Source organism: Cucurbita pepo, chromosome 3 (genome assembly GCF_057944985.1).
Source record: "Cucurbita pepo subsp. pepo isolate OVF chromosome 3, ASM5794498v1, whole genome shotgun sequence".
Taxonomy (NCBI): domain Eukaryota; kingdom Viridiplantae; phylum Streptophyta; class Magnoliopsida; order Cucurbitales; family Cucurbitaceae; genus Cucurbita; species Cucurbita pepo.
Genome location: NC_141800.1, coordinates 2980406 through 3008189, shown reverse-complemented (window position 1 = coordinate 3008189; position 27784 = coordinate 2980406). Strand labels below are relative to the sequence as shown.

The 27784-nt window shown below is 35.9% G+C and overlaps 5 protein-coding genes and 1 long non-coding RNA gene across 7 annotated transcripts; 3 read left to right on the top strand and 3 right to left on the bottom strand.

The window, feature by feature from the left end:
* Window positions 1–576: 576 nt before the first annotated feature.
* Window positions 577–3977, bottom strand: LOC111791142 (mitochondrial outer membrane protein porin of 34 kDa). The gene is made up of 6 exons (XM_087122727.1): window positions 3792–3977; window positions 3600–3667; window positions 2839–2949; window positions 1669–1755; window positions 1299–1507; window positions 577–1223 (listed from the first exon to the last, which is right to left on the bottom strand). The coding sequence occupies exons 1-6, from the start codon at window positions 3838–3840 to the stop codon at window positions 917–919; spliced, it is 831 nt and encodes a 276-aa protein (XP_086978853.1). The 5' UTR covers window positions 3841–3977; the 3' UTR covers window positions 577–916.
* Window positions 3978–5097: 1120 nt separating this feature from the next.
* On the top strand, window positions 5098–10409 carry LOC111790575 (uncharacterized). Of its 2 annotated transcripts, XR_015420384.1 has the most exons (5): window positions 5098–5413; window positions 5789–8266; window positions 9319–9390; window positions 9474–9568; window positions 10122–10409. It is a non-coding gene; the product is annotated as an uncharacterized LOC111790575 (long non-coding RNA). The 2 variants fall into 2 exon arrangements; XR_015420383.1 differs by having other exon boundaries at window positions 9319–9568.
* Window positions 5841–8248, bottom strand: LOC111790574 (auxin efflux carrier component 8). Its single transcript, XM_023671533.2, has 6 exons — window positions 7741–8248; window positions 6942–7116; window positions 6781–6866; window positions 6545–6702; window positions 6386–6462; window positions 5841–6210 (listed from the first exon to the last, which is right to left on the bottom strand). Exons 1-6 carry the CDS (start codon window positions 8246–8248, stop codon window positions 6144–6146), a joined length of 1071 nt encoding a protein of 356 aa, XP_023527301.1. The 3' UTR covers window positions 5841–6143.
* A 1943-nt stretch (window positions 10410–12352) lies between the features above and the next one.
* On the top strand, window positions 12353–14502 carry LOC111790573 (pectate lyase). The gene is made up of 4 exons (XM_023671532.2): window positions 12353–12783; window positions 12863–13523; window positions 13599–13841; window positions 14033–14502. The coding sequence occupies exons 1-4, from the start codon at window positions 12587–12589 to the stop codon at window positions 14255–14257; spliced, it is 1326 nt and encodes a 441-aa protein (XP_023527300.2). The 5' UTR covers window positions 12353–12586; the 3' UTR covers window positions 14258–14502.
* A 307-nt stretch (window positions 14503–14809) lies between these two features.
* LOC111791316 (AP2-like ethylene-responsive transcription factor At1g16060) lies at window positions 14810–17851 on the bottom strand. The gene is made up of 7 exons (XM_087122448.1): window positions 17591–17851; window positions 17430–17512; window positions 17106–17194; window positions 16215–16288; window positions 16091–16141; window positions 15904–15980; window positions 14810–15823 (listed from the first exon to the last, which is right to left on the bottom strand). Exons 1-7 carry the CDS (start codon window positions 17818–17820, stop codon window positions 15243–15245), a joined length of 1185 nt encoding a protein of 394 aa, XP_086978574.1. The 5' UTR covers window positions 17821–17851; the 3' UTR covers window positions 14810–15242.
* Window positions 17852–19525: 1674 nt separating this feature from the next.
* On the top strand, window positions 19526–26637 carry LOC111790962 (FACT complex subunit SSRP1). Its single transcript, XM_023672106.2, has 16 exons — window positions 19526–19686; window positions 20368–20553; window positions 20836–20941; window positions 21466–21602; window positions 21755–21838; window positions 21920–22014; window positions 22186–22294; window positions 22394–22480; window positions 22582–22674; window positions 23281–23478; window positions 23583–23728; window positions 23804–23951; window positions 25620–25718; window positions 25807–25986; window positions 26074–26152; window positions 26272–26637. The coding sequence occupies exons 1-16, from the start codon at window positions 19633–19635 to the stop codon at window positions 26397–26399; spliced, it is 1929 nt and encodes a 642-aa protein (XP_023527874.1). The 5' UTR covers window positions 19526–19632; the 3' UTR covers window positions 26400–26637.
* Window positions 26638–27784: the final 1147 nt, after the last annotated feature.

Genomic DNA, 27784 nt, shown 5'->3' with positions numbered 1-27784 from the left:
TATGCATTAATGATTTTAAAAAAAAAATTTATCTGAAATAATTCCAGTTTTTTTTTTTTTTTTAATAATGGGTACAATTTGGTAAATAAAGTAGTAATACACCTCGAGTATAAAAATCTAATTTTTTTAATTGATACAATTAATAATTTTGAAGTAAAAAAAGACCTTTTGACTTCGGGCATAAAATATGAAAGATGCTAAAGGAATATTTTTAAAAAAAAAAATATCGAATATGGAATAGATACCCTAATTTAAATCAATAGAAAGAAAAAGAAGATGCTAATTCTAAAGACCATATGTTGAGAGAGAATTAAAAAAAAATCCAAAATACATACATACATCTATACATACATATATACACATACATACATAGATATATATACACATACATACATAGATATATATACATACATAAATACATACATACATATATATACATACATACATATACATACACATACGTAGATATACATATACTTGCATACGTACATACATACATGCATATACATACATACATACATATATATATATATATATATATATAGAAGAAAAAAAATCCTCCTTCGAAAATGGGGATTAGGGGAAGAAGGTTTATGTGTAAAATCGTCTACATTAGTCAATTCCTTCACTTTCTTGTCGATAAGAAATAGATTTGAACCTATTGTGTCGAAACTTGGAAAAAGAAAATAGAGTTGGAACAATATCTCAACATGAATCCAGCATGGGCCTCAGTTTCAAAAGGGAGGGGCTGACCAGAGTGTACTAAACAAGTCTCTAATGATACCATCATCATCTCAACGCTTATTTCAACAATCCAAAACAACTGCCAAGTCTGAAGAACAAACAAGTTCCGGCTATGTATGCCGCCAGAAGCCCTACCTTAATTCTTCAAGCCATAGCGAGTGAAATTTCCTAATCATGGCTTGAGAACCAAGGCTAGACCAACTTTTGCGCTCTTCTCAATTGCTTTGGTGTCTACCTCCCCAGATACAGTGAACAATGATTTTGGACGCCACTCGTGCTGGATAAGAGCACTTGCCTTTCCGAAGTTGTTCACCCGTGCCTTCACTGTGGTCAATGGGTCGAGTGCATGTTGGGTGCCGACCGTGATGGTGTTCTCGTTGGAGGAAAAGCTATGAGCTACCTCCGCACCGACAGCAGTGCTAGTCAATGGGTTCACTGTGTGGTAGTATGATGCACTCAAGGTATCACCTTTGTCGTTCCTGAATCATGAATGGACATAATTATTCCCCTGAATATGTACCAAAACCTATACGAGAGCTGACTAAAAAACTCACAAGGTCAGAGAAGCAATAAGGTCTGCGTTGGCAAAGCTTAGTCCAGAGTTGACTTTGGTGAAGTTTCCAGTTTTGGTATCGAATGAAAGATCGGTACCAAGGGCAAGAAGATTCGTTCCAACAACACCAGAAAAGTTGACAATAGGATTGGCTGTCAGCCCAATACTCGTGCTGATTCCAGCATAATCATGCACATATTGCAGTTCCACCTACTTGACAAAAACAAAATTCAGTTGGCTGAATTTATCTGCCTGTTTTATAACTATTTTCACATGATGGTCAGAGAAAAAAAAAATGCACAGCTCCACAATTAGAAAAGAAAGACACAAAATCCTGAGACTGAAAGAAAACACATTATTCCATCACTCACCTTACCAGACCTTTGATCGGGGACTTTGAAACTAAAGATTGCCTTCAATCCAGGAGCAGGTTCATCCACAGTGATAGTTGTGACAAGCTACAAAATTCACAACAGCAGTCACAAGAATTGCACAAAAAGTAATATGACACAAAGAATAAGTAAGAAGGAACGTACAACATCACTACCAAATACCAGTGATTAAAAATGGCATACACAAACCTACCTCGATTTAGATTTTATAATTGCATCAATAAATGTGCATGTCGGTGGATGGGGTGGGAGCAATTACAAAAGGGGTAATTTTTTCAACCCAATGGCTTACCGCCTCAAAGAAATATCATTACTGAATATACTTAAGAACTGCCTCAAACAAAATAGAGAAGCAGATGGCTTTTCTCAGATTGTCAGATGATCATGAAAAGATAGGCATGCTTGCTCTGCTGCTTTCCACATCGAAGTGGACCAGCCATTGCCGAACATGATTCCTTATTCTTCAATAAAAGTGCAAAGGGATAGACTAAACAAGGGAATCTAGCTTCACCAAGAGGAAGCAAGACAAACACTCGCTTCAAATATTCTATGTTAATATTTTAATCATAAACTCTTAATTATTCAGAGTGTTATACATGATCACATGATCCTTGATTGGGAACAATTCATGTTATCTTTCTATAGTGCATTCAGACTTTCTCAAAGGGCTTTCTTGAACTGAATAGTGTTCCGTAATCAGATGAAAATCCAAGATATTCAGACAGGGGCGGAGCGAAAAAGAAGAGGGCAATTGTCCACTTTTCGTATGACATAATTCAAAAACTAATACAAAATAGTTGGGACTTATCTTTCTCTGATTTTTCCCTCTGAATTTTAAAAATTTAAATTTTAGTTTATAAAAAGTTAGCATGTAAAACCTTGCCCCACCCTAAGAAAATCTCTGGCTGCACCACTGTATTCAAATATGAAAATGGAACAACAATGACACTAAACCAAGAAAACCCTCTAATTTCTTGACTTGCTAATGGGGAAAAAAAAAAAAAAAAAAAAAAAAAAAAAAACTATGAGATTAAAATTCCATGCTATAAGTAATGGAGAGAGAGGGAGAACAGGAGGGGGACAAGTATGATACTCAAATCTTAAACAGAGGAATACAATAAAGCAGAAAGTAAAAGAAAAATACGTTACATTGGAGCTCGTGTCAACTTTGATATCAGTTGTGATATTTTTGTTCTTCAGCTGAGTATTCACATCAGCCAGAAACAGGTCACCCTTCTTCGTTCCTGAAGATGTTATAGCCTGCAAACAGAAAGATATAAATAGGGAATAAGCGAACGTTTGTAACAGTAGAGGAAAAGCATCATCTAAGTTAATTCCCAAATACTTGGCATAAATATCTAGTAAGCAACCACAGGACCGAAATGGAACATGGAATTTGTTCATGAAAGATCCAACTAATTTTAAAAAAATGGTGCAAAAGACTCATGAATCACGGTCGATAATGACCAGTGCATGCATGAAAATTAACTACGCCATTCACCCTTTAGGCTTTAAGAAATCTCAGACATTTGGGCGGTTACAATTTCTTCCATAGGAACCTTATTCAATTGAAAATAAAACAAACATACCCCATAAGCAGAGTGGTAATGTCAGTGACCATTAAAAGAAAAGAAAACCGTACATTCATTACTTCAAAGAATCAAAATTCAACCCAAATAAATATACAAAAGCTATATAAGTTCTGGTAATACCTCAGAATCAATAAAGAACAGCAACAGAATTAAAAACGAGAGAAATAAAGTCAAAATTTCATAATTAAGAAGCGTATTTCACTCCTTTTTTTTTGTTGTACTTAACGATTCATACACCAATGGAAATTGAACCCAACAGTAGAAGTTGAACACCAAAATAGATACTAGAAACTAAAGAGAATGGCAAGACGAACTCACAACTCCAGTGGGGGAGTAGGTGGTGATGGTGAACTTTTGGTCGCTCTGGTAGTCTCTGTACAGAAGATCTGCCAAAGAAAACAGCACAATACTAAAAGATTTAAAGAAAAATTAACCAAAACAAAAGATTTAACACCATTTTACAAGAGGAAAAAAATGGAATGAAGAAATGAAGATGGAGAAATGAATAACCTCTAGCTCTCTTGCCGATGTCGGAGTAGAGACCAGGACCCTTTCCCATGGTTTGTGGGGGAAAATGAAAGATTCAAAAGGAGAAGGAAATGAAAATTCTGAAAGGGAAACGATAATCCTCTTCCCCAAAGCAGGTGGAAATGAATGGAGGATTCGGTGGCTTTGATATACACCTTTAAAACCCTAATTTCAGCCCTTTCTTCTTCTTTTTTCTCTTTATTTTCCCCTTTTTCTTTTCTTTTTTTTTTTTTTTTTTTTTTTGCCTGTTATTTTTCGACCGTTGGATTCGAGAATAAAGACCATCCTCTAGCATTTACGACCGTTGAGTTTTATATATATTTATTTCTTTCTTTCTTTAATAAATATAATTAAAATATTGTGTCGACTGTCGAGAATGTCTCGGTATTAATTCTGATGATGTCATATTTTGTGCACTATTTTTATTAGATAAAATTACAAAAATGGAAAGTATATAATAACAATTTAGATAAATATATGATTAAATTACCTGTAAATTTTTTTATTTATTAGTAAGTTAACTTATTCAGATAAGTATATGATTAAATTACCTCTAAATTTTTGTATTTATTGGTAAATTAACTTTATAAAGTATTTAGATCCATTTATTGTCATATAGATTAATTTTTAATAATTTTGAATATGTTAAAAGACTTTAATGTGACATATTAGGTATTTATATATTTTTTTTAATTTTAAAAATTTTTTAGACGCGAAGTTGAAAAATTAGAGATTAATAATTCCTCGTTCCATCATTCCATACCTCAAATTTCACCCTGTGTTTTTTTTTAGTCGATGCCTCTTCTCCCACATTTTTTCTTAATCATTTCTTCCTTCTTAAGGGTGAATATTGATTAATTCGGAATTTATTTTAGACCAACTAAAAATTTTGTTGAGTTGGGTTAAGTGTTGTATTGTTCGTGTTTTTTTTTTATTGTTATTAATTCTAAATTTTGTACATTAATAATCAAAATTTCATAAAACTCGATATTATATGAATGTTCAAATTTTTTATCTTTCATCAATTCCTCTTAATTTTATTATGTCTCTCTTGTGGAATTAGTTTAAAACAATTGGTATAACAGTCTTAATCTACTGATAACAGATATTGTATGTTTTTTGTCACAGTTACGTATCACTATCGACTTTACAGTTAGAACGAGTCTACTAAGGGAGAAATTTTCACATTTCGTAAGGAATGATTCAATCTCGCGATAGATAGCATGAGTAGTAGAATACTATAGTCTGTGTGAATAGGTTGGTGAATAAAAATATGACATACAGCTTATTGAATAAACAAAATACCAAATACAAAAAAAATCCAGATCTTCGACGCGATAGCTACTCTCTCCAATATTCTGCAGTGTTAAGAGAATGGCGAAGAGTATTGGGATCGCCATCTGGGTGTATATAAACCTTGAATTCTCACTCCATCTCTGGAACAAGGTTGAGAGCGCTATGGCTGCATGTGCGGAACTGCCTGTTCTTGAAAGAAACTGATTTTCCAAGATGTGGCTTGTAAATCCAGCTCAATCTTTGATCAATGGCGTCGATTAGTGGGACCAAGGAGGCACCATTCAACTTAATTAGTGTCAAATTCGATGGTGAGTGTAATACTAAGGTTTTTCTGCGCTTGCTCGGGATTGTATGTTTTCAATTGTAATGTAAATTGCGGCTCAAAATAGAACTGTTCTCATAGATTTTGTACTCACTAGTTTGGATTTGGGGAGAACTCAAGCTCTAATCGGAAGTATCATATCGCGTTGTTGTTTAATCGTCCGAAGTTTGTCAATCCTCTCGACGTTTACCCTAATTTGTATCATAAAGTTTCATAGAATTAGGAATTTATGATTGGATAGGAGATAGTTAGATCTGATGTTTGAAAAACACATACGAAGAATTAGGAATTTATAGTATGCCTAACCATTTGAAAACGTTATTCTATGAACTTTCATGCAATTTCCGATTGTTTTTGACAGAATCTTGATAGCCCAGCTGATATTTGCACAATTACAGAGTGAAACGCGAGAATGCAGATAGTTCTGGGTGATAGATTACTAGCGACGAAGGTCTGTTCACTATGCTTCCAATTTAACATATTGCAATTTCCCTTCTATTTTGTTTATTGCATATGACCATCCTTCGTTGATATCTTTAGCACACACATTTACATGTTTTCCTAAAATCATCAGCAGTATACCATTTTGGAAAAAAATGGCAAAAAAAATTCAACTCAAAAACTTCATCTCTGCAAGGGTTCTTTCCTGGTGTTTAGCGTCAATGTCCTAAATATCGGAACCATGTATCTTGTGGTGGCATGTTTGCATTGATGCGTTACAATGACATCAAGTAGTAATAGACCAGTGCTACCGGCAGTGCAATGAGCAAGCCCAAGAGTACCCTGTAACCAAAACAAAACCTCATTTCAGTATGTAGTTTAGCTATATAACTTGATTTTCCTGTCTTTGATCTTTTGGATGAAATGTTAGAAATTAATATGAAGCAAAGTTCTATCATCTGAGCCCATATAGATACAAGAAATGATGAATGTTTGATTTGAAAATTACAATATTTACCCTGTGCTTAAAACATCTGGATGTATATTATACTCCTTGGCAAAGACAAATGGAACAATTCCTTGAGGAAGTGCTGCCTGTACCAATAAAGAAGAAAAAAGACGTCAAACAGAATTGTCAATCCTGCATGTGGACTTAGTAATACAAATTACAATGAACCTGCACAATTGCCACTTTGAGCAATCTGCCCCTAAGTCCTAGAGGAAATGAGCATGCTGCCATAAGTGCAGGCCCGATCAAGAATTTCATTCCCATGGCCACCAATGTCATCTTTGTACCACATGCTATAATGCTACTCCGCGAACCCATGAAAAGTCCTAATGAGTAAGACAACTTGAAGTCAAGTTTTTCTTCATTTACTTGATAGAACTTCTTGTAAAGTTTTCATTTCATACCTAAGCTGAACATAGCCATACCAAGTCCTCCAGTTGATAGAATTGTTATTGATCTGTCAATAACTTCTGGCAGTTTTACTCCCCACCTGAGAGCATGTTAGTTTCATCCCAATGCATCTTTAAGTTTTTTTTTTAAGTGAAAGTTATTGTTTTTAATTCACCTGAATCGTATGCTTGCCCAAATGAGTCCCAATATAGTTGCATGAGTATTGGGGTTGCTGATGAGCTTTCTAGCAACTGTTAAGAGAATGGTCCTAGTTTTGAGACTCCTCCTGCTTCTGTCTCTTGCCTCCTCAATTTCTTCTTTGGCTCGCTCTTCTTGAGTTATATCAATTTCTGCTTTTCAAAAAGGCAAACAGCATAACTAGAATGATTGAATCTGACAAAGCTAGCTTACACATTTTTGTTTCGTAAATTTATGTGAGAGTGTGAGATCCCACATTGGTTGGGGAGGAGAACTAAACACCCTTTAGAAGGGTGTGGAAACCTCTCCCTAGGAGACGTGTTTTAAAAACCTTTAGGGATAACCCGAAAGGGAAAGCCCAAAGATGACAATATCTGCTAGTGGTGGGCTTGAGCTGTTACAGAAAGTATGTTAAGTATTCTTTGTGTCAAATACACTGGATTAAGTATAGCACTCATGACTGATGGAAGTAGGAAAAGAATAAAATTTTAGGAAATGAGAGCAGTCAAGAAAAAGTTAAGCAAGTTCCCATTCTTGGTCTTACATATATGAAGTAATGTTATTTTGGTTGATATCATGAATACAGCAGCCATTTATGTTGAGGGAAGTCCTAATATTGTACATGAGACTCAAGCTGGGATGGTTATTGAAGTTCATGGGCATGAATATGACCATTTTTGTTTAAGGAATTCCTAAGCTTTACACAGCATGACCTATAAAGTAGGGGTGAATTGATTCTGTTTGTTACTATTTTAAAAAGCAATTCCAATGCCTACCTGTGGCTTCTGATGCTGGAGCTAAAGAAGCTGCTTTGGTGGTAGTGAACTCAAAGAGAAACAGTAATATGTTGTACCAAAGAATGCTCTGTAACACAACAATCTGGGCAAGAAGCACATCTGCTTCAGTGCCGTACATGGCCTTCAATACTGGGAGTCCAAGAATTAGAGTATTTGGCATGGTTGACAGAGAGAGACCAGTGATAATCCAATGCAAGCCTCCCCTAGAGGTGATTTTAGTGATAGCTCCCAGCAAAACAATAGCCAATATTTTCTGAAGGAAATCGGCCAATATCAGTTGCAGGTTCATTTTGTAGAGGTTGTTGTCTGAAATGACTTGAAATGATAACAGTGGGATTGAGAATTTTGCCACAAACTTGTTTATTCCAGAACATTGCTCCGCTGTGAAGAACTTCCACCATTTTACAGAGATGTAAGCTAACATCATGGCTACGTACAGAGGGACTGTGGCTGCCACAACATGATAGACATCAGACAACGAAATCATGGTGACCAGCAGAAGAAGGTTTGAAATTTTTTTTGTGTTGTCTATAGAAATTCCTGGTTAATAAAGCACTTTTCTCTGCTTTTCTTGATTGCTTTATTAATCAATAAAAGCTCGGGTTTTGAGCCACTGTTCCTTGGAAGCCTCTTCAAAAGTTCCAATAATGCCCAGAATGACCTTCAGCTTGCTTATTTGTAGATCACAACAAGTCTATGTAGAATTTTTATAATATGAATTAAACAGCATATGCTACATGAGATTTTTTTTAATAAGATTAAGAGATCCATTATGTTATACATTTATGAATCACCTTTTTCTAATCCCTCGTGTGATGGTTAGATAATTAGTATAATTATTGTAATAATCATGTGTAATAGCAGGGACTAATGGACTTATGAAAGTGGGGGTATTCTTGTCACTGTAAGCTAAAAGTAGATTCCAGAATTCTTGTACTCATGTGCTTTACATTTATCAGTTCTTTAAATAAAGAAGATCTAACTAGGCTGACATGATAACTCTATAACTTCATGCTTTAGTCTTTTACTTCATTTTGAAAGAACATTAAAAGGGATTTCCATTATTTTTCAATTTTGTTTTCCATCTGGTCGACATTTTAAAACATTCATTTTATTCAAAGTTTTTAACCCCACCCCTCCTGTTCATCAACCGTATGCTTACACTTGTTCTTTCCTCGTTGTAGAATAATGCTTCAAGTAGTTTCCTTGTATGATTGGAAAGTGCCAGCGTGGACGCTGGGCCTCAAAGGGGGGTGGATTGTGAGATCCCACGTTGCTTGAGGAGGATAACGAAACATTCTTTATAAGAATGTGGAAACCTCCCCTAGTAGACGCATTTTAAAACCTTAAGGGGAAGCCCAAAAAGGACAATATCGGCTAAGTAGACGTGTTTTAAAACCTTGAGGGGAAGTCCAAAGAGGATAATATCTGCTAGCGGTGGGCTTGGACTGTTAGACCTTGTATGATTGGAAAGCGTGTATCGGGTCTTATATTCTAAATTTAACCTGCAAATTTGTAGGCTTTTGATAATTTCTTTTTTTGTTTATGTTGTAACAGTGGGAAGAAGGAATAAAGAACTGAATTGCAAGTGAAGTAATGGGAATAACAGTAGGAGAGTTCAATGCAGTTGTAAGATAAGAATTTTTCCTAAATATGGTCAAAAGTGTGAGAATAACTGTGAAGGGAAGGAATTGAACCTACTGTCTCTGTAGTTTTCTTTACAGTAAAGAGCTGAGAAACTGGAAGAAGCCATTGAAGATTGATGACATCAGCTTGCTGCTTTTTAGAAGAATGATGCCAAAACCTTGTAAGTGTCTGAAAAGTAGCTCAAGAATTGGAACATGATGCCTTTTTCTATTCATTAGAATTAGATACTCCTTTCGTAACAGAAAAAAAAGAAATTATTTTCAATAAATCAGAGAGGATTCATTTTTGATAATAGAAATTGCCAACTCGTTAGAAAGTCAAGACCATCTCATTCATTAGGAAACATAGAGTATGGAGTTAAAAAGTAAGATGATCAAAAGGCAGACAAACAACTTCATTTGAATGGCTGTGATTTGATGGCAATGTAGAATAGTGTGACATAGAATTTATTTTTCCTAGTGGCTAAATAGTTGTTCAAATTTGATTCTCCACATTACTTCAAATTCTTTGTGTTATAAAAATGGTGTGACATAGAATATCTTTTGACACTGACTTTGCCCACTGGTTTATGAAACACTGTTTGGTATCTGTCTTGGAAGGAGTTATGTTGTCTGCAACTTCGAGATTTCTAATTCTTTTGTACCTCAGCTGAAGATATTATGTTTCAAGCTTCTTTGTTTTTGTTTTTTCACTTTTGTTTTGTTACTGTGCAGGACGTGACTAGGTTGATTTACACAACTTGAATTGGAAGGGAAGAATGAGTTCTTACTTTCCCTTTAATATCATTTCCATAGGTTTGTAGCTAAGTTTGGTTAAATTATATTTTTACTCATGCGTTTGCTTTAACCTCTTGATAAAGATATTTTATTTTGAGGTAAATTTCAGTTCAAATTCTAGACTTATTTATGAATGGAATAGATCAACGATATTTTGTTATGAGGACGAAAGGGAAAATATTTCTTCCTGTTAGATAAATAGAGACGGGGCTAGATTATATTTTCCGTCCTCGTCTTCATTCCTATCATGTTTCATATAAATATATTTTCAATACATATTGAAATTATCTATGTATAGAGACTATATTAAACTAAAAATTATGTTGTAATATTAAATTTTAAATATTAATTTAATGTTTAGAAATTTTGTTGGTAGAAGATTATATATATATACTTATCAAATATATTTATTGATTTTTTTTTTTTTTTTTTTTTTTTTTTTACAATTGTTTTAATAAAGATTAATTATATGAAAAAAAATTACTTCTTCGTCCCCGTCTCGTTGTGGTTGAGGAGTTGATCTTGACCTGATCTTGACCAGAGGAGAGCCAATAATGGAAGATAAATTTCTACCGCTACTTTTTAAAGTAAATTAATAACTTGTCACGTTAAAATTTCATTGCTCTTCTCTTTTGGTAACTCGATTAAAGATATAATAGTAAATTTAAGGAAGGTTTATAATGTAAATTAATTGAACAAGTTTTTCCCTGAATTGTTCAAACAGTCCTATGAGGACAAGATTATGGTGCAACCAAAATGGGAAAAAGCTGCCTAGGATTTCTTTTCAGTGGATACTTTGGTAATTTATGAAGTTAAATGAAACCAATCATGTTGTAATATCTCTTATTGGGTTGGGGTTGAAGCTTCATTCATTTGAGGGAGGAGGCTTTAAGAACAACGAAATCTCTGGTACGATATCGGTTTAATTTTTAATTTCATCTAAAAAATTTTATACGAACGAAAACAATTATCGTCACTTATATACTATAAGTATCTTCCACTTCTAACCAATTTGGGACGTTGTTCTCACTCTAGCAGTACTCCACTCGAACAAAGCACCAGACTTTAACCTTCCCTTGAATAAATCCGTCCACAACGATATTCACTCACCAACAATCTTCTCCTCGAACCAATCCAATGTTAAAACATACATCTTTTACCTGAGAGATTCAAATCACGTACCAACCCACTGTTTTTCCAAAGAAGGAAAGAAACAAATACTCATATTCTTTTTTTATTTATAAGAATTTAATTACGAATTAAATCATTGTATTCATTTTATAGGAATTAAACATCTTTTACATAACTAAGCGTTACTGAGTTCGGTTGAGAATTTTTTTTTTGATAAATCTGAGATTTTGAGTCGGGGATTTGATGATCCGAGTAAACTTTAAAAAAAAAAAAAAAAAAAAAAAAAAAAAAAAATCACAATCCAACCAAATTCTCTCTTTTGGGTTGGGTTTGTCGGGTTATTTTATTATAAATTATTAAAAAAAAATCTTACTTATCTATAATATAATTTACTTTAATAACTAAAATTTAATCAAATTCAATATCAAACATTCACAAGTCAAAATGCATCATTAACATCAGTTACAAACAATAAACATTTGTAACCTTTACAACAATCTTAAAATTAGGCTTGGATTGGATTGTAACCCTATTTTCAGATTCATTAAGTTGACCCGACTAAAAAATATCACTCACATGCCCACCCGAATTTTTTATTTTTAAAACATGCAACTCAACCTAAACCAGAAAAAAAAAATAACTAACCCGATCCAATTTTTATTGTTTGAGTTTGATAGTCCTATTATACAAATAATAACCATAATAGCAATATAAAATTAAAAAAAAAATTAATTAATTATAATCCATCTTCTAGTCTCATGCAATTATCTATAATGATTAAAGCTTCATAATTAAATTCTGCACCACAAATTAGAGCTTCATAATTAAATTCTATAATGAATTTTCCATTAAACCTAATGAAAAGAAGCAACAGTTCATCGGAAAAAAAGGATGAATCAAAGAAGAAGAAGCTTAAAATAGCAGTGAATTTCCACCAAATCCGGCATGAGAGAATGAACTGTTCTTATTTTTAGAAAGAAATGAAGAACAAACCCCAAAATCTCCCACTATAAATAATCCATTGATGATCATTTCCAAAATCAAGCAATGTTAGCAGCTTAGAACAATAAGACAAATAAAATAAACTCAGGCTTGGTTCACATCTAGTTTGGTCTGGCAAGGTCTTGAATTTACTTAGGCCTTTAACCTATCTGGGATTCTTTCTTAGACCTTGACCAGCCCAATAAGCTTGGTTTCAGACCAAAAAAAAAAAAAAAAAAACCATTCAAAGAGCTCCATTTTTGCTTGGTTCTTCAAGAACAAGAACAACAATGATGGCAAGTTGGAGTATTAAGGCTGCCCTGGTGCTGCTTTCAATGGCTGTTCTTATGCCATCTCTCAGGGCTGGCATTGCTGAATATGATGACTTTTTGCTGCAACAGGCTGAAGAGGCCAAACAGGCTGCTCTTAAAGCCTACCACCCTCACCCCATGAACGTCACCGATCACTTTAACCATCATGTTTATTTGTACGTATCGACATTTCATTCAGATGTTTCGTCTTCGACCGTTCTAATTATCGACATTGTTCTCTGTTTCTTTCTGCAGGGCTTTGGAGGGAATTCAGGGAAACAATAGCACTAGGAGGAGCTTGAGGCAATACAAAGGGCCGTGCTTGGCGACGAACCCGATCGATCGTTGCTGGCGTTGCGACCAAAATTGGGCCAACAACCGTAAGAAACTTGCCTATTGTGTTCTTGGTTTTGGCCGAAAAACCACCGGGGGATTAAGAGGACGTTTCTATACTGTCACCGATGCTTCGGACTCCGATGTCGTAGACCCTGCACCCGGAACCCTCCGACATGCTGTTGTTCAAAAGCGGCCGTTGTGGATTATTTTTGGACGTAGCATGATCATTAGGCTATCCAAGGAACTGTTGGTGACTAGCGATAAGACCATTGATGCTCGTGGTGCCAATGTGCATATTGCTTATGGTGCTGGTATTAGCATTCAATTCTCCCGGAATGTGATCATCCATGGTCTTCACATCCACCACATTCTTTCGGCCACTGGCGGTATGATTCGAGACGCCGACGATCATGTCGGCCTTCGAACAGTCAGTGATGGCGATGGCATATCCATCTTTGGATCATCCAATGTCTGGCTCGATCATCTCTCCATGTCCAACTGCCAGGACGGCCTCATCGATGCCATCCAAGGCTCCACGGCTATCACCGTCTCAAACTCTCATTTCACTCATCACAACGACGTAATTATAAATCAATCACTAATTACTTCCAAATCATTCAAACAAAAATCATATTTTTACCATTTGAATATGCAGGTGATGCTGTTTGGTGCGAGTGATTCATTTGAAGGCGACTCGGTCATGCAAGTGACTGTCGCTTTCAACCATTTTGGTAAGGGATTGGTGCAGAGGATGCCGCGCTGCAGATGGGGATTCTTCCATGTTGTCAACAACGATTACACTCACTGGCTCATGTATGCCATTGGTGGCAGCCAACATCCCACCATTATCAGTCAAGGGAATCGTTTCATTGCCCCACCTAACCCTGCTGCAAAACAGGTGATGAAATTGAATCTTTATGAACTTTTTGTGATTAAACTCAAAATGGGTTGGAGAAAAATTGAATCTTTTTGAACTTTTTGTGATAAAAACTCAAATGGGTTAGAGAAAAACTGAATCTTTTTTAACTTTTTGTGATAAAAACTCAAATGGGTTGGAGAAAAATTGAATCTTTTGTGTTACAAATACAGATTACGAACAGAAACTACGCAACAGAGAGTGTATGGAAAACATGGACATGGAGATCGGAAGGGGATTTGTTGATGAACGGAGCGTATTTTGTTGAGTCTGGGGATCCAAGCAAGCAAAGGCCATACAGCAGGTTCGACATGATAAAGGCTAGGCCTGGCACTTTTGTTAGGAGGCTGACGCGCTTCTCTGGCTCGCTCAACTGTTATGTTGGTCGCCCATGCTAAAAGCAACAGCCAACAACCAAAACTCATTTACCTTCAGCTGAAGAACAAGAACAAGTTGATGGGTGAGAGAGCAGCGAAAATGGAGAACTTGACAAAACCAGCAGAGGGAATTAAAAGTGGAAGGCCTGAAGAAGACGAACAACTTTATTTCATTCTTTTGTGTTTATAACAATTTATTTGTAGCTGTTATTTGTATTCCCTTTTCTTTGGTTATAAATGAAAAAAAAATCCATTTCTTTTATAAATATTGAGAATTGTTGCAAATACTTATTTTTAGCGCCAAATTGTTGCAAATTCCATTGTCCTTCCAATGGGTTCTCGTCGGAATCGGTAACAGAACCCTAAACATACCGACCACCACCTCCTCTGCTTTGGCTGCCGGCGCGATCCTCTTTCTGTTCATCATCGTTTCCGCCGCCTCGGCTCCGATCCTGTTGATTATGGACCGGCATTGTCTGGTCATGGGGTTCATCCTTTGGCGACGTTGCACGGCCGGCCGAAGTACCAGAACGCGCTGCTTGTTGATTCGATTTTACAGAGTATGTGGGGAGTGTCGCCTACACACTTAGCTTGGAGCTCGATGTTCTTAACTCTGTGGCTGCACATGGTGGCGATAGAAATAAGCTAGACAAGGTGCTGTCTACAATGTCGCATTTCGACTTCGAGATGGCTTTGAATTATGTAAGATCTTCAGATCATGACTTTCAAGAACAAAAGAAAGCAATTTTGATGCTAATTATAATGGATTGCAGTGTTAAATTGAAGCATTAGGATGTTGAATTCTGATCGCCGGGAACGGGTAAGCGTTTTCATTTGGCAATTTGCTCGAGTTTGGATTATTACTTATCTATGATTCTGCAATATCTGTTTATCCATGTTCTAGAACAGAGCTAGACATAGAACAGAGGAAGTTGACCGAGTCGAGTTCTTACTCCTATATTAACATGTTTGATATGATGATATCAACAATGAAGGAAGCATACTTTCAGGCTGCTTTGAAACGATGAAACATGCCATTAAAGTATGAATGAAGCTCACTTTCTTGCAGATCTTTGTTCGAGCTGCAAACGAACGGTTCATCTGTAAGTCTATCACCGAAGACGTCTCCAAACTCATCAAATACACTGTTGAGCTGCACATGAGTCTTGGTCTCTTCTCCATTATCAGCATCATCCACAGAGAGATTTGAGTTGGTCTCAACCAGTTTCTTGAAAAATGACGACCGAAGAAGGAGGTCGAGTGCTGATGGAGAAGATGATTTAGCATAACCATTGAGCGGGGTGCTACAGCTCTCGAGAAGTTCTTGCTTTTGAAGGGAATGGAAGAGATCAATGTCGTAGTGATTGTTTTCAAACAATGAAGTTTCTTCTACTGGGATGGATCTGGAGTTACAGAGTTCCTTGTCGGGATTCGACGTCGTATGGACGTCGTTGAGGGCAGCGGGTGGCACTGGAGGAGGCTTTAGCCAAGCCATGTAATTGCTCCAGTCGAAGTTGGTGACTGCATTGATCCCTCGGTATTCAATGGCGGCCATATCGTAAGCTCGAGCAGCTTCCTCTTGAGTGCCTGCAGTGGAAGATCAAACAGATATGTGATGAGGAATCAAATTCAGCATGAAAAATCTTCTCAAAACTAGAATTGCTCACCGTAAGTTCCAAGATACAGGTACTTGTTCCCATAAACTCTCCCTATTCTTGCTTCCCATCTACCATTATGATGATGCCTGCAAAACAGAAATTCACTCAAGAACTCTCAAGAACACTCAAGAACACTCAAAGAACACTCAAGAACACTCAAGAACATCTCCAAATATAGAGAACAAGGTAACTTCACCTTGCAACTCCTCTATACTTTGATACACCTCTTGAAAAGCCACTGCTCTTTCTGAAACAAAACGATATATCATAATGGCAGTTTGATTTTAGAAGGAAAAACATTAGAATGTTTGAATCCAAACCTTCTTAAAGAGGCCAAATACTCCTCCTTTGTCATTGTTTGCATTGTCTCAATCTCTTTCTCATACTCTGATACCTACAAAAAGAAAGGACATCCCTCAACTAATGTTGGTATCAATTTAAACTAACCTTTGGTAATCAATTTAAACCATTTGTTGGTGATTAGTTTATGACTTGTTTCATTTCATTCTACTCAAAATCATCTCAATCTGTGTATCATTCTGCTACTATCGTTCATGAAAAACTGCTACTATAAAAGTCTCATGCATATGGACTTATAACGGAAGGTCCACGGCCTAAGTCCACCGCTGGCAGATATTGTCCTCTTTGGGTTTTTCCTTTCGGGTTTCCCCTCAAGGTTTTTAAAACGTGTATGCTAAGGAGAGGTCCACCACTAACATATATTGTCCTCTTTGAGCTTTCCTTTTCAAATTTTTCGTCAAAGTCTGTAAGACGTGTCTACTGGAGAGAAGCCTACCGCTAGCAGATATTGTCCTCATTGGGATTTCTCTTTTGAACTTTCCCTTAAGGTCTTTAAAATGCGTCTATTAAGGAGAGGTTTCTTAGGAATGTTTCGTTCCTTTCTATAACCAATGTGGGATCTCACAATTCACCTTGTTTTGGGAGCCAGCGTCCTCGTTGGCACACCGTCCGGTGTCCACCCCATTCAGCGATACTGGCACATCGCTCGGAACCTAGCTCTGACACCATTTATAACAGCCCAAGCCAAGCTCACCCTTAGCAGATATTGTCATTTTGAAGCTTTTCCTCTTGGCTATACAAGGGTATAGAGAATGTTTTGATCCCCTCTTCAACTGACGTGGGATCTCACAGTATCTACTTTACGTTTTGGATTATTAACTTTCAATACATAATTTTTAACACAAACTTACAGGGAAATTAGTGATGGTTGTTACACCCCAGTACTTGAGTGCTGCTAGATCATAAGCCCTTGCAGCTGATTCTTCTTCATCATAAGCTCCTGTCATGAATTAAACCAAAAACACATGAACATGTTATTTAGAGAGACAGAGACAGTAAAACAAGGCTTGAAATGAAGTGAAGTTACTCACCAAGATAAACTGTTGGGACACCAAAAAACCAGTTGAATCAAAAGCATCAAACACAAAATTCAAACAGATTATCAGAACCCCACTACAAAAATTTCAATGAATAAGAAGAAAATGGAAGATTTTCCATGAAAAACATTGTTTAACCTTGTTTTCCCTTCTTCTTCTGCGTCATGTTCCAAGAAAGCTTATCCCATAAATGAGCTTCAAACCGACCCGTCCATCTATGTCTGCTCATCACAATACCATCAGGAACAACCAATATCTTGCGTTTTAATGATCTTATGTTTATGTCTTGTTTCAATTACCTGCTCACCCCCCGAAATCTCGAACTCCGCTTCATAGTGGTGGTCGGACCTTGATCGGATTGTTGCTTCACACACTGTTGTTTATTAGTTTGATCCGCGGCGGCGGCGGCGGCGGCAGCAGCAGGCTCTCTCCGCCGTCTCTTTACACGTCTTATGGCCTGAGCTTGACCTCCTGTCCAACATATTCTCAGATTCTCCTCATTCTTCAGTACCAAAGCTGCCGCCTCCATTTTTGTTCTTCTTGCTCTTCCTCTCCTCCAACCCCACAAGTCTTATTCCAAATATATATATATATATATCATTCCATCGACTTTCTGTTATTTAAATTAAATTTTACTTTAAGACGAAACTAGAACGATGTTAAATTAAATATTACAATTTTATATTAATTATTCTCGAGTTGCAAAATAACAAAGTCTATTTAGACTCCAAAACACGATGGTCTCGACATTTCTTAACAACATGATCACGTTACCTATTTGTCACTCCAATAACAACCAGCTTGAATTCTTTCACCATGTTTTGTTCTCACTCATATGTTTCTTAAAAAACGAGATCACCTAACATAAGATTGCTTCAAGCTAAGTATGTTTAATTTTTTCGTTCTTATAAATGAGTCATGTACAACTTTAAGGATGTTGTCGATTCATTCATGTATCCCCATAGAATGATATGATATTATTTTGTCTTCGATTTAATTGAATTATTATTATTTTACAATTATTAGCTACTATTTTTTTCTGTTTTATATATTTCTCATATAATATAATAAAAATGTCGATATCGAACCAATAGAAATATAGGAATATTTATGGTTGGATTTTTAATATTAATTATTCAAACAGTCCAAAACAATAAGGTCGGTAATATCAAGGCAATCATGTGAAAAGACGAAAAAAGCCCCCATTTGTCTACATTCTGTCTGCCAACCTTAATCCATTTCTAAAACACAAAAAAAAAAAAAAAAAACATCACTGAAATTGAAAGCTTTGTGTTGTTCTGTTTGGATTTTTAAGGCAAGTGGTTCATATGAACTGTCTAATGAATATATTTTTTAAAACGGATTAAATTATTAATTTGATTCCTACATTCTTATAGATCGTTTCGTTTTATCCTTTACTCTTCTAACCAATATAAGATTGTGCTCGTATGTTAGAATGATTGATAATTGTTGAGAGCAAGTCCCGTCTCGGTTAATTTAAGAAATTGTCATAAGTTTATAAGTAAAGAAATACATCTCTAATATGTAATTTATAAGTTGATATATAATAATAATAAATCGTGGTCTCCAATGGAGGAAGAAGGTGGTTGTTGGTTGGTGGTTTGAGTTAGCAGAGTTGCAGAGTTGAGTGCAGTTACTTCACGACTTGGCATCCCCCCTTGTGGGCTTGGCCAATCTTTGGTTTTGTTGCCTTCCATGACAATGACTAATATTGTTTAATTACGAGTTGATGGCGATGTTTTCTTAGACCATTTACGTTCATCCATGCATAACAATTCTAATAAGTTAGATCTTTTTAAAAGATTTGTTTATAAAAATTTAAGGTGGATTTCAATAAGTTGTTTGTTTCAAAATTTGAATAATAACATCACTTACAAATTACGGTGGTATCATTAATGAACTAATTTGATCGAGAAAAAAAAAACACAGTTAAAAAATAAACATTGATTTAAATATTAAATAAACTATTATTATTATTTTGGTACAAAAAGATTGAACATTGAATATTTTATTTTTAAAAGATGAAGTAATATTTTTCTAAATGAATTTCATCCGTGTAATTCAGTAGATGTTCCAATGCGGGCAAGCTTAAGTTAGAACCGGACAGTATTCCCCATCTCACCAATAAAACTGAAGAAGTGTTTGCCTTTCGTCAAATGTAAGCAAGCTTACGATGTGGTCGTGAATACCAGATCATCACCGCTTGGCGCCTCGACGGTGGGACTCCGATTTTCCTCTCAAAACGATATAAAGCAAACCCTTCTTCTCGCGTTTCTTCTTCTGCGATTCGCTTCCTTCGGGTAGGTCTCAGTTTCCGGCCATGGCTGACGGACAGCTCTACAGCAATATCTCTCTCGGCGGCCGTGGAGGCACTGTGAGCTCTCGTTCTGTGTGTGTGTGTGTGTGTGTGCCGCTGGTAACTTACTAGGTTTCTTGGTGGAGTTGGATCGTTGTATTTAGTGTGGGCATGGAGATGCGGTTGTGCTTTTCAACCCTAAGTTTTGAACTCTTCCTAGATTTTGTATGATGGTGATTTGGTATTTCGAAAGGAAAAGTGAAGGGCGATTTTTTTTTTTGTTTTTTTGTTTTTTTGTTTTTTTTTGTTTTTGTTTTTGTTTTTTTTCTCCGCTGTTTGTGTCTTTCTGTACCTCCTCGTGGCGCCGCGGAAGGGAGGTGGTGTTCAAATAGCTAGAATAGTTATTAATTTTCAATAGAATTGGAGATTTTGTTCCGGCATAATGGGAATGCTGGTAACTTATTACCTGTACATGTTCTTGAAATTCCCAAATTTCATAAATTTGATGGGTTGTTATTGTTTCCGAGTGTCATCTGTTGGGAGCGTGAGGGTGAAGTGTTATATTTTGAACTCTGTAATTGTTTGTCCTCGACATCTCACTTGTTGCATTAACTGAAGTACTTTGTATTGGAGGATACTCAACTTGAATGATCTTTAATAGTTACAATTTTCTGATTTTTCTTTGGGGGCTTCTGTGAAAGTTTGGAATGATAAAAATGGACCCTTACAATTCTCCTCCATGTATATCTTTCAATGCAGAACCCTGGTCAGCTTAAGACAGATCAAAGAGGTATTCTGTGGAAGAAGCAAGGAGGTGGAAAGGCAGTTGAATTGGATAAAGCAGACATTGTTGGTGTAACATGGATGAAGGTCCCGAGGACAAACCAGTTAGGAATTCGGGTCAAAGATGGATTGTATTACAAGTTCACTGGATTCCGCGATCAGGTTTCCTGAATTTTATAGAATGATATTACTTTTATATTTATTGATTGACGTTAGAATCTGGCTATGCACCTCATGGTGTTAGTTCACTTAATTTTGGTCCATGTCATTGCCCCCGGTTATTCACTTAACCATTGCCTTTAGTTAGTGGATTAGCTAGTTTTGTTGGCCTATGCCATCTGATCACAACAGTAGCTCGAAATGAGATGATTACAAATTACTATTTCATGATTGTTTTTGTTTAATAGATGCAGTTAGATTGTGCGAATTTTTTTGTTAATGTAGGACATCAGTAGTTTAACAAAATTTTTCCAAAGTAATTGTGGAATAGCACCAGAGGAAAAGCAGCTTTCTGTCAGTGGCCGTAATTGGGGTGAAGTTGACTTGAATGGTAAGCTGTTCTGATGCATTTAGTCTATCACGTGTTGTGCTTGTAGTCTTTACTTGTGAATTTCTTGTGGTAATCAATTTTGTATTCAAAGAACTCGTACTTTATTTGTATGTATAAAACTGCTGCTTTGGTGCTCTAAGAAAAGACTAAATGGCTCAAAAAATCATCAATCTTGGTTTAGGAATTACACCATAGTGGCACTTAGCTCTAGCTTACATTTCCTTGGTTTTCTGGATTTCTAGTCTGATCTGTGATGCAAATCAAATGTAAGTCATCTCTCTGCAAATTTGATTGTTGAGGTTGAATCTATTTTTTTAAAAAAGATACCCTGCACTGGCATGTGCAATCATAATTTCTTTTCATTATTTTATAAGATTGTCGAGCATTCTACGTCTCTCTCTCTCTCTCTCTCTCTCTCTCTCTCTCTAGTATCAGATAATTGATCCTTCCTAAATTTCTTTAGTAATGAAATACATCTATAGGAAAGGTGTCTTCCTTTAATTACTTTATACCTTATGGTGTAGGGAATATGCTTACTTTCTTGGTTGGTTCAAAGCAAGCATTTGAAGTGTCTCTAGCTGATGTTGCTCAAACACAGCTTCAAGGGAAGAACGATGTTATGCTAGAGTTTCATGTGGATGATACAACAGGAGCTAATGAGGTCATTCTTTTATGTTTTCTCTTTGTTTTAAAATAGTTTGTGTTAGTTGCTTACCAATAGATGAGCAATGTGGCATCTAATATCTTGAACTGCATAGATTTTGTTTTGGATTGCTTTATTGTAATCTAATATTTTTAACATTACGATCACAGAAAGATTCTCTAATGGAGATAAGTTTTCACATACCAAATACCAATACTCAATTTGTTGGTGATGAAAGTCACCCTCCCGCTCAGGTAGAATCATATATCTGATTGATTCATACTACAATGTGTATTTTTTTTTTGTGAGATTTTATGAAGTATAGTTTGATTAAGGTTTTCCGCGACAAAATTATGTCCATGGCGGATGTTAGTGCGGGCATTGAGGAAGCTGTGGTCACATTTGAGGGCATTGCTATCCTCACTCCAAGGTAGACGGTCTGAGTGTTGCTTTTCATGTGACTGCACATGCCTAGAAGTATCATAGCATGCACATGTTTCTATCTAATTTGCTTGCATCGTTCCTTTTGTTTCTTTTAATGCTGGCACAACTTTTTCTTTCTGTCTTAAGGTATTCTAATGTGGTTATTTTTGTTGTATAGGGGTCGGTACAGTGTAGAACTCCACCTTTCGTTCCTGCGGCTCCAAGGACAAGCCAATGATTTCAAAATACAATACAGCAGCGTTGTTCGCCTTTTTTTACTTCCAAAGGTTTTTCTTCTTGACTTCTATTGACCATAGATGTTACACTATTTAGTCCAGTCAGTCAATAAGATTTGAAGTCTTATGTGCATGTGATGTTTTGTGCAGTCCAATCAGCCACATACTTTTGTTGTAGTGACTTTAGATCCACCAATTCGTAAAGGCCAAACTTTGTACCCTCATATTGTTCTGCAGGTATTTGTTAAGGTTTCTTTACATGTTTTTTTTTTTAATTTTTTTTTTCTTTTAATGAATTCTCTTCAAGTATCACCTTTTGTTCTTATGCATCTTTGCAGTTTGAGACTGACTTTGTGGTTCAAAGCACCCTGCAAATAGGCGATGAACTTTTCAACACGAAGTACAAGGACAAGTTAGAACCTTCTTATAAGGTAGAAAAGTGCTTCTCCCTCCAAAGAATAGAATTTCTTTACTATTAGATCGAAGAAACAAAGAATACAGACATGACTCAAGCACAAACGAAGTGGCATATTAATTTTATAAAATCTAGGACATGGGTACGATAAAGACACAATTTTACCACACACGTTTTTTTTAAAGATATATATTGTTTTTATATCATAGAAGAAGAAAAATTAAAGTTAATAAGGCATTTACATTTTTAAAAAGCCAAGTTTGATGTATTACTCGAGATTTATTATTTTTGTTGCATATTACTATTTTTCTATTTGTAGAAAGTTAATGAAAAAATAAAGGTTCTTTTGCCCAGTTGAATGCTTTTTGAAATTTCATTGTGTTAGACACAAATACGTTACCCAAGCTACCAAAGAGTCCGGACTTCATAAGTATAAACAAGCATAAAAAAAAAAAAAAAAAAAAAGAACTGTTCCACTAATCCACTTTTCGGTCAGCTATACTTTGGCGTATGTTTTGTGAGTTCATGGATCACAAACAACAGTTCCAAGCATTTAGCAAGGTGTATGGGTTTTCGTTGGGAATTTCATGTTTCTCTCAGTGAATAGTTGTATTGATATCAGGGACTGATTCATGAGGTGTTCACCACCATATTGCGTGGTTTATCTGGTGCAAAAATTACCAGACCTGGAAAGTTCCGCAGCTGTCAAGATGGTTATGCTGTCAAGTCATCTTTGAAAGCTGAAGATGGTGTATTATATCCACTTGAAAAAAGCTTCTTCTTTCTTCCTAAGCCTCCTACCCTTATTCTTCATGAGGAGGTATAGATTCGATATTGGATCTTGCATGTTCTGACATTATTTGATGTTTCAATTTTCAATGTTCAATCTATTGAGTTGCTTACCCTAAAATATTTTTGCAATAGATTGACTATGTTGAATTTGAGAGGCATGCTGCTGGTGGCTCAAATATGCACTACTTTGATCTTCTCATTAGACTGAAAACTGAACAAGAACATCTCTTTAGAAATATTCAGAGGAATGAATACCATAATCTTTTTGACTTTATCAGGTGAGCCTAATTTTCTTACCTCATTGTATGGAGGTGTCCATTATTTAATTTCATCTTATTTGTTAATATCTGCAGTGGAAAGGGTATGAAAATCATGAACTTGGGAGATGCTCAGGCTAGAGATGGTGTGGCAGCTGTTCTCCAAGAGGACGATGATGACGCTGTTGACCCACATCTTGAGCGCATTAGAAATGAAGCTGGTGTAGATGAGAGCGATGAAGAGGTAAGCTTTTACCTGTTTAGTACTGCCAATTATGGTTCTTTTTCGATAGTGGTAAATACTTAACACCTACTTTGCATTTTAGGTAGGACTGGAAAGCATTAGAAGGTTTACTTTTATACTGGGTTAAGATTAAGTGGTTGTAGTTTGTTAGGCCATTATGTCAGCTGAAGTGGCTATTGAGACCAAGTGGTTGTAGTTTGTTAGGCCATTATGCCAATTAGGGTTCTCTTTCGATAGTGGTAAATACTTTACACCTACTTTGCATTTTAGGTAGGACTGGAAAGCATTAGAAGGTTTACTTTTATACTGGGTTAAGGTCAAGTGGTTGTAGTTTGTTAGGCCATTATGTCAGCTGAAGTGGCTATTGAGACCAAGTTCGCTAGCATGATACCAGTGTTCTAATTTTGCTGTTTGTAGCTGAGATTACTAGAAAGGGATATGTGGGAATGCTAGAGGGGGAGCTTATGCCTTTGATTCTCGGGCTCAATCAGATTGCAGTTGATTACTTGTCCTTGACTTGTTTGTTGGGTTAAGACTATTGATGGCTTCATGGATAGATACCATCTTTAGACTGAGGATGTTAGAATGTAGTGATATTGAGTACTATTTTAGGAAAAATATTGGGAATATTATTTGGAATACTAGCCTCGCCACATTGTAATTTTTGCGAAGATGGTTTGTGTTGACAGTTAACGAATGAAGTTTTGAAAATGCTGACTCCCACTTGAAGTTATTTGTAATTATGGGTAGATACATATAAGTAGTTATGAGGATGCAACTCTCACTGCGAGTAATGGATAGTCATGGAAAGTGCTAGTTATGGGAATCGGATGCCCACCATTTGTTATCTGTAGTCATGCGAAAGGATAAATAGGAAAGATATGGACAGTTTAAGGTTATGATCAAATTTTCTAGAGTGTTCTGAAGTTTGGAGGAGAGATTTTGGCCCTTCCAATGGGCCATCAGCAAATAGGGATTTAATCTTCCATTGGATGAGTGCTTAATAAATACAGTTCATAACAGATACTTTTTGTTTATCATGACACATTGGTGCTTTTGGATGCCTCTGGTTGTGTTTTGTGGTTAATTTATAATACTTGTGCCTCTGAAATCCCAATGGTACATACTGGTTAAATGACCTTGTACTCGGTTGGATTTTAGAAGTTCTAAAACTCTTTACATCAAAACTTTTCCATGATTGGCCAATATGTTGTTGTTAGTACAGGTTTCTGAGGCTCGAACATACTGTCTACAGCATATTGTGAGCCATGGGTACATGTGAATATCCATTCAATTGTAAATGTCACATGTTAATAGAACCATGCATTACCTCCTGTTTATCTACCTTGCGAATCATTTTATTGTCCATTTTGTTTGCAACTTTTGCATATAGTCCATGAGTGGAGACTAGTGCTGAAGCTAATGGTGAGTCTTTCACTGTGCATTAACTTCCTGCACGTATGCTGCCCTTTTCAATCTTCTCGTATGTATGAAGTTTCGAATTTACAGCAAATATAAGTAGGAAGACAGAGCTAGCTGCATTTAAGTTGTGAGGCAGTGGCAGCCTATTTATATCATTGTGTTCGAATAAACTTATCTGTGTATGTCTTTATATTTGCCTTTTGATATTCTTGTCCAACTCCATATAATATGGTAGCGTCAATATAGGATTCAGATTTTGTTGCTGACAAGGATGATGGGGGTTCTCCAACTGATGATTCAGGTGGGGATCACTCTGACGGTAGTGATAGTGGAGGTGAAAAAGAGGTCAGCATTTTTTTTTTTTTTTTTTTTTTTTTGTCTCCCTTGAGTTGAATATACACTTGCATTCTGATACCTTATGTACCATTTTCAGAAGCCTGGAAAAAAGGAGGCTAAGAAAGACCCTTCGGCTTCCAAGCCACCTGCCAAGAAGAAACTTAAAGAAGGGACTGATGATGGTTCAAAGAAGAAGAAGCAGAAAAAGAAAAAGGATCCAAATGCACCAAAGAGGGCAATATCTGGATTCATGTTCTTCTCTAAGATGGAAAGAGAGGTAATTTTCTCTCATACCCCCCCATTATTTTGTTTTTACTAATTCTAGGAAATTGGTAGTTTGCTTACCTGTATTTCCTCATTGCAGAACATAAAGAAAAGTACTCCTGGAATTTCTTTTACGGAATTAGGACGAGTACTTGGAGACAAGTGGAATAAGATGTCGGGTATGTGGCTTTTCTAAACTTTAATTGGATGGATCCTTGCATTAAAGATCCTGATGTCACCTTAAGCTAAGTAGAAACGCATGTGTATTTTAGCTGAGCGTTAATTAATTTACTTGCAGCGGAAGAGAAAGAACCGTACGAATCAAAGGCTCGGGATGACAAAAAACGATACAAGGAGGAAATCAGTGGGTATAAGAATGCACAACCAATGAATATAGATTCGGGAAATGAATCTGACAGTGCATAGATGATCGATCAATCAATTTCTAGTTCTTTATAGCTGAATGGCATTTACATTATACCATGTTGTTAGCATCACTACATAACCTAGATCAAAGATTAGCTGAGGAATCAGTAGAGGTGCTGGTTGGTTATGGCTTCTTTATTGTATGCATTCTTTTCTGAAGCAACTAAAGCGAGATTGAACAACCTGACTTGGCTGGCTGTAAGCTGATACAACCTGGTAAATATTTAGAATTCCTTTACATTGAGTAGATTTTTTTTCCCATCTAGCTTCAACAGCAAAGAAGAAGGCTCGGCTTTCTACCTCGACACTCGGATAATAAAGACCTGTCATGTATAAGAAGGAATGGGTGGTTGTAGTAGTATAAGCACCTAGCCAATTCAAGAGGGCTGGTAACTTTCTTGCTACCTTTCCAGTAGCAAACTTAATATCTCTCTCAAGCGTGCCACTACAAATTAAATTATAAAAGTCTTGCCTTTATTTTCAGTTTCTTGTTATTCGTTTTTAAGAAATACAATATTTCTCGTCATTTTTTCAAAAATGTTCTAAAAAAAAGGTGTCCGAATTTTAGAAACCACAAAAACAGCTTATGTTTCTTGATTTTCTTTCCGAAACATGAATAAAAGTACTTGCTTTTTTTTATCCATCTTTTACTTATAATTAAAATGCATAATAGAAGGTTTAAATTATAAATTAATTTATAAATTTGAATGTGTCTATTTAGTTCTTAAATATTTAAAATTTTTATTTTTAGTCAAAATTTTTATAGATTGAAGTCTCAGTTTAGCTAATTATCGATAATCTAATTCACATTAAGAAAGATTATCGATACATAGTTCGACGAAGTAAAAAAAACATAAAAGGAAAGTCACTAAAGTATAGTGGATATAAAATGGATAAATATTATAATAAATGTACAACAAATAATTAATTTATTAAGTACAAAATGCAGAATTTAAAATCTAAAAAGATAAGGAGGACGTGGAATAGGCGAAAATAGTGAGAGGATGATTTGGATGAGCCAAGTCATGGACATGGCACCTGGCGTCCACGTGAGGCCATGCTACGCCACGTTTCAGCCGTCAGGGCGGATTTTGATTATTTATGCCTTCCACATCACGAAAAAACTAACCACGAAGTGGGGCCCACACGAGAAAAAAATAAATAAATATATTTAGAAAAAGGAAAAGGGTAAGCCTTATCCTCTCATTTTGTTTTTTCAAAGAATAAAAATCGGATTCTGTTCCTTTTTGTTGACACGTGGCGAAATCCGATTGGTTGAGTTTTGAAATTTCGTGTCGCCTATTTTTGGTGGCGATTATGAATAATTTAGCTTACCTTTGTTCTTTGTTATTTTTGCTTTGAATTTGGTTACCTTTTTTTTTTTC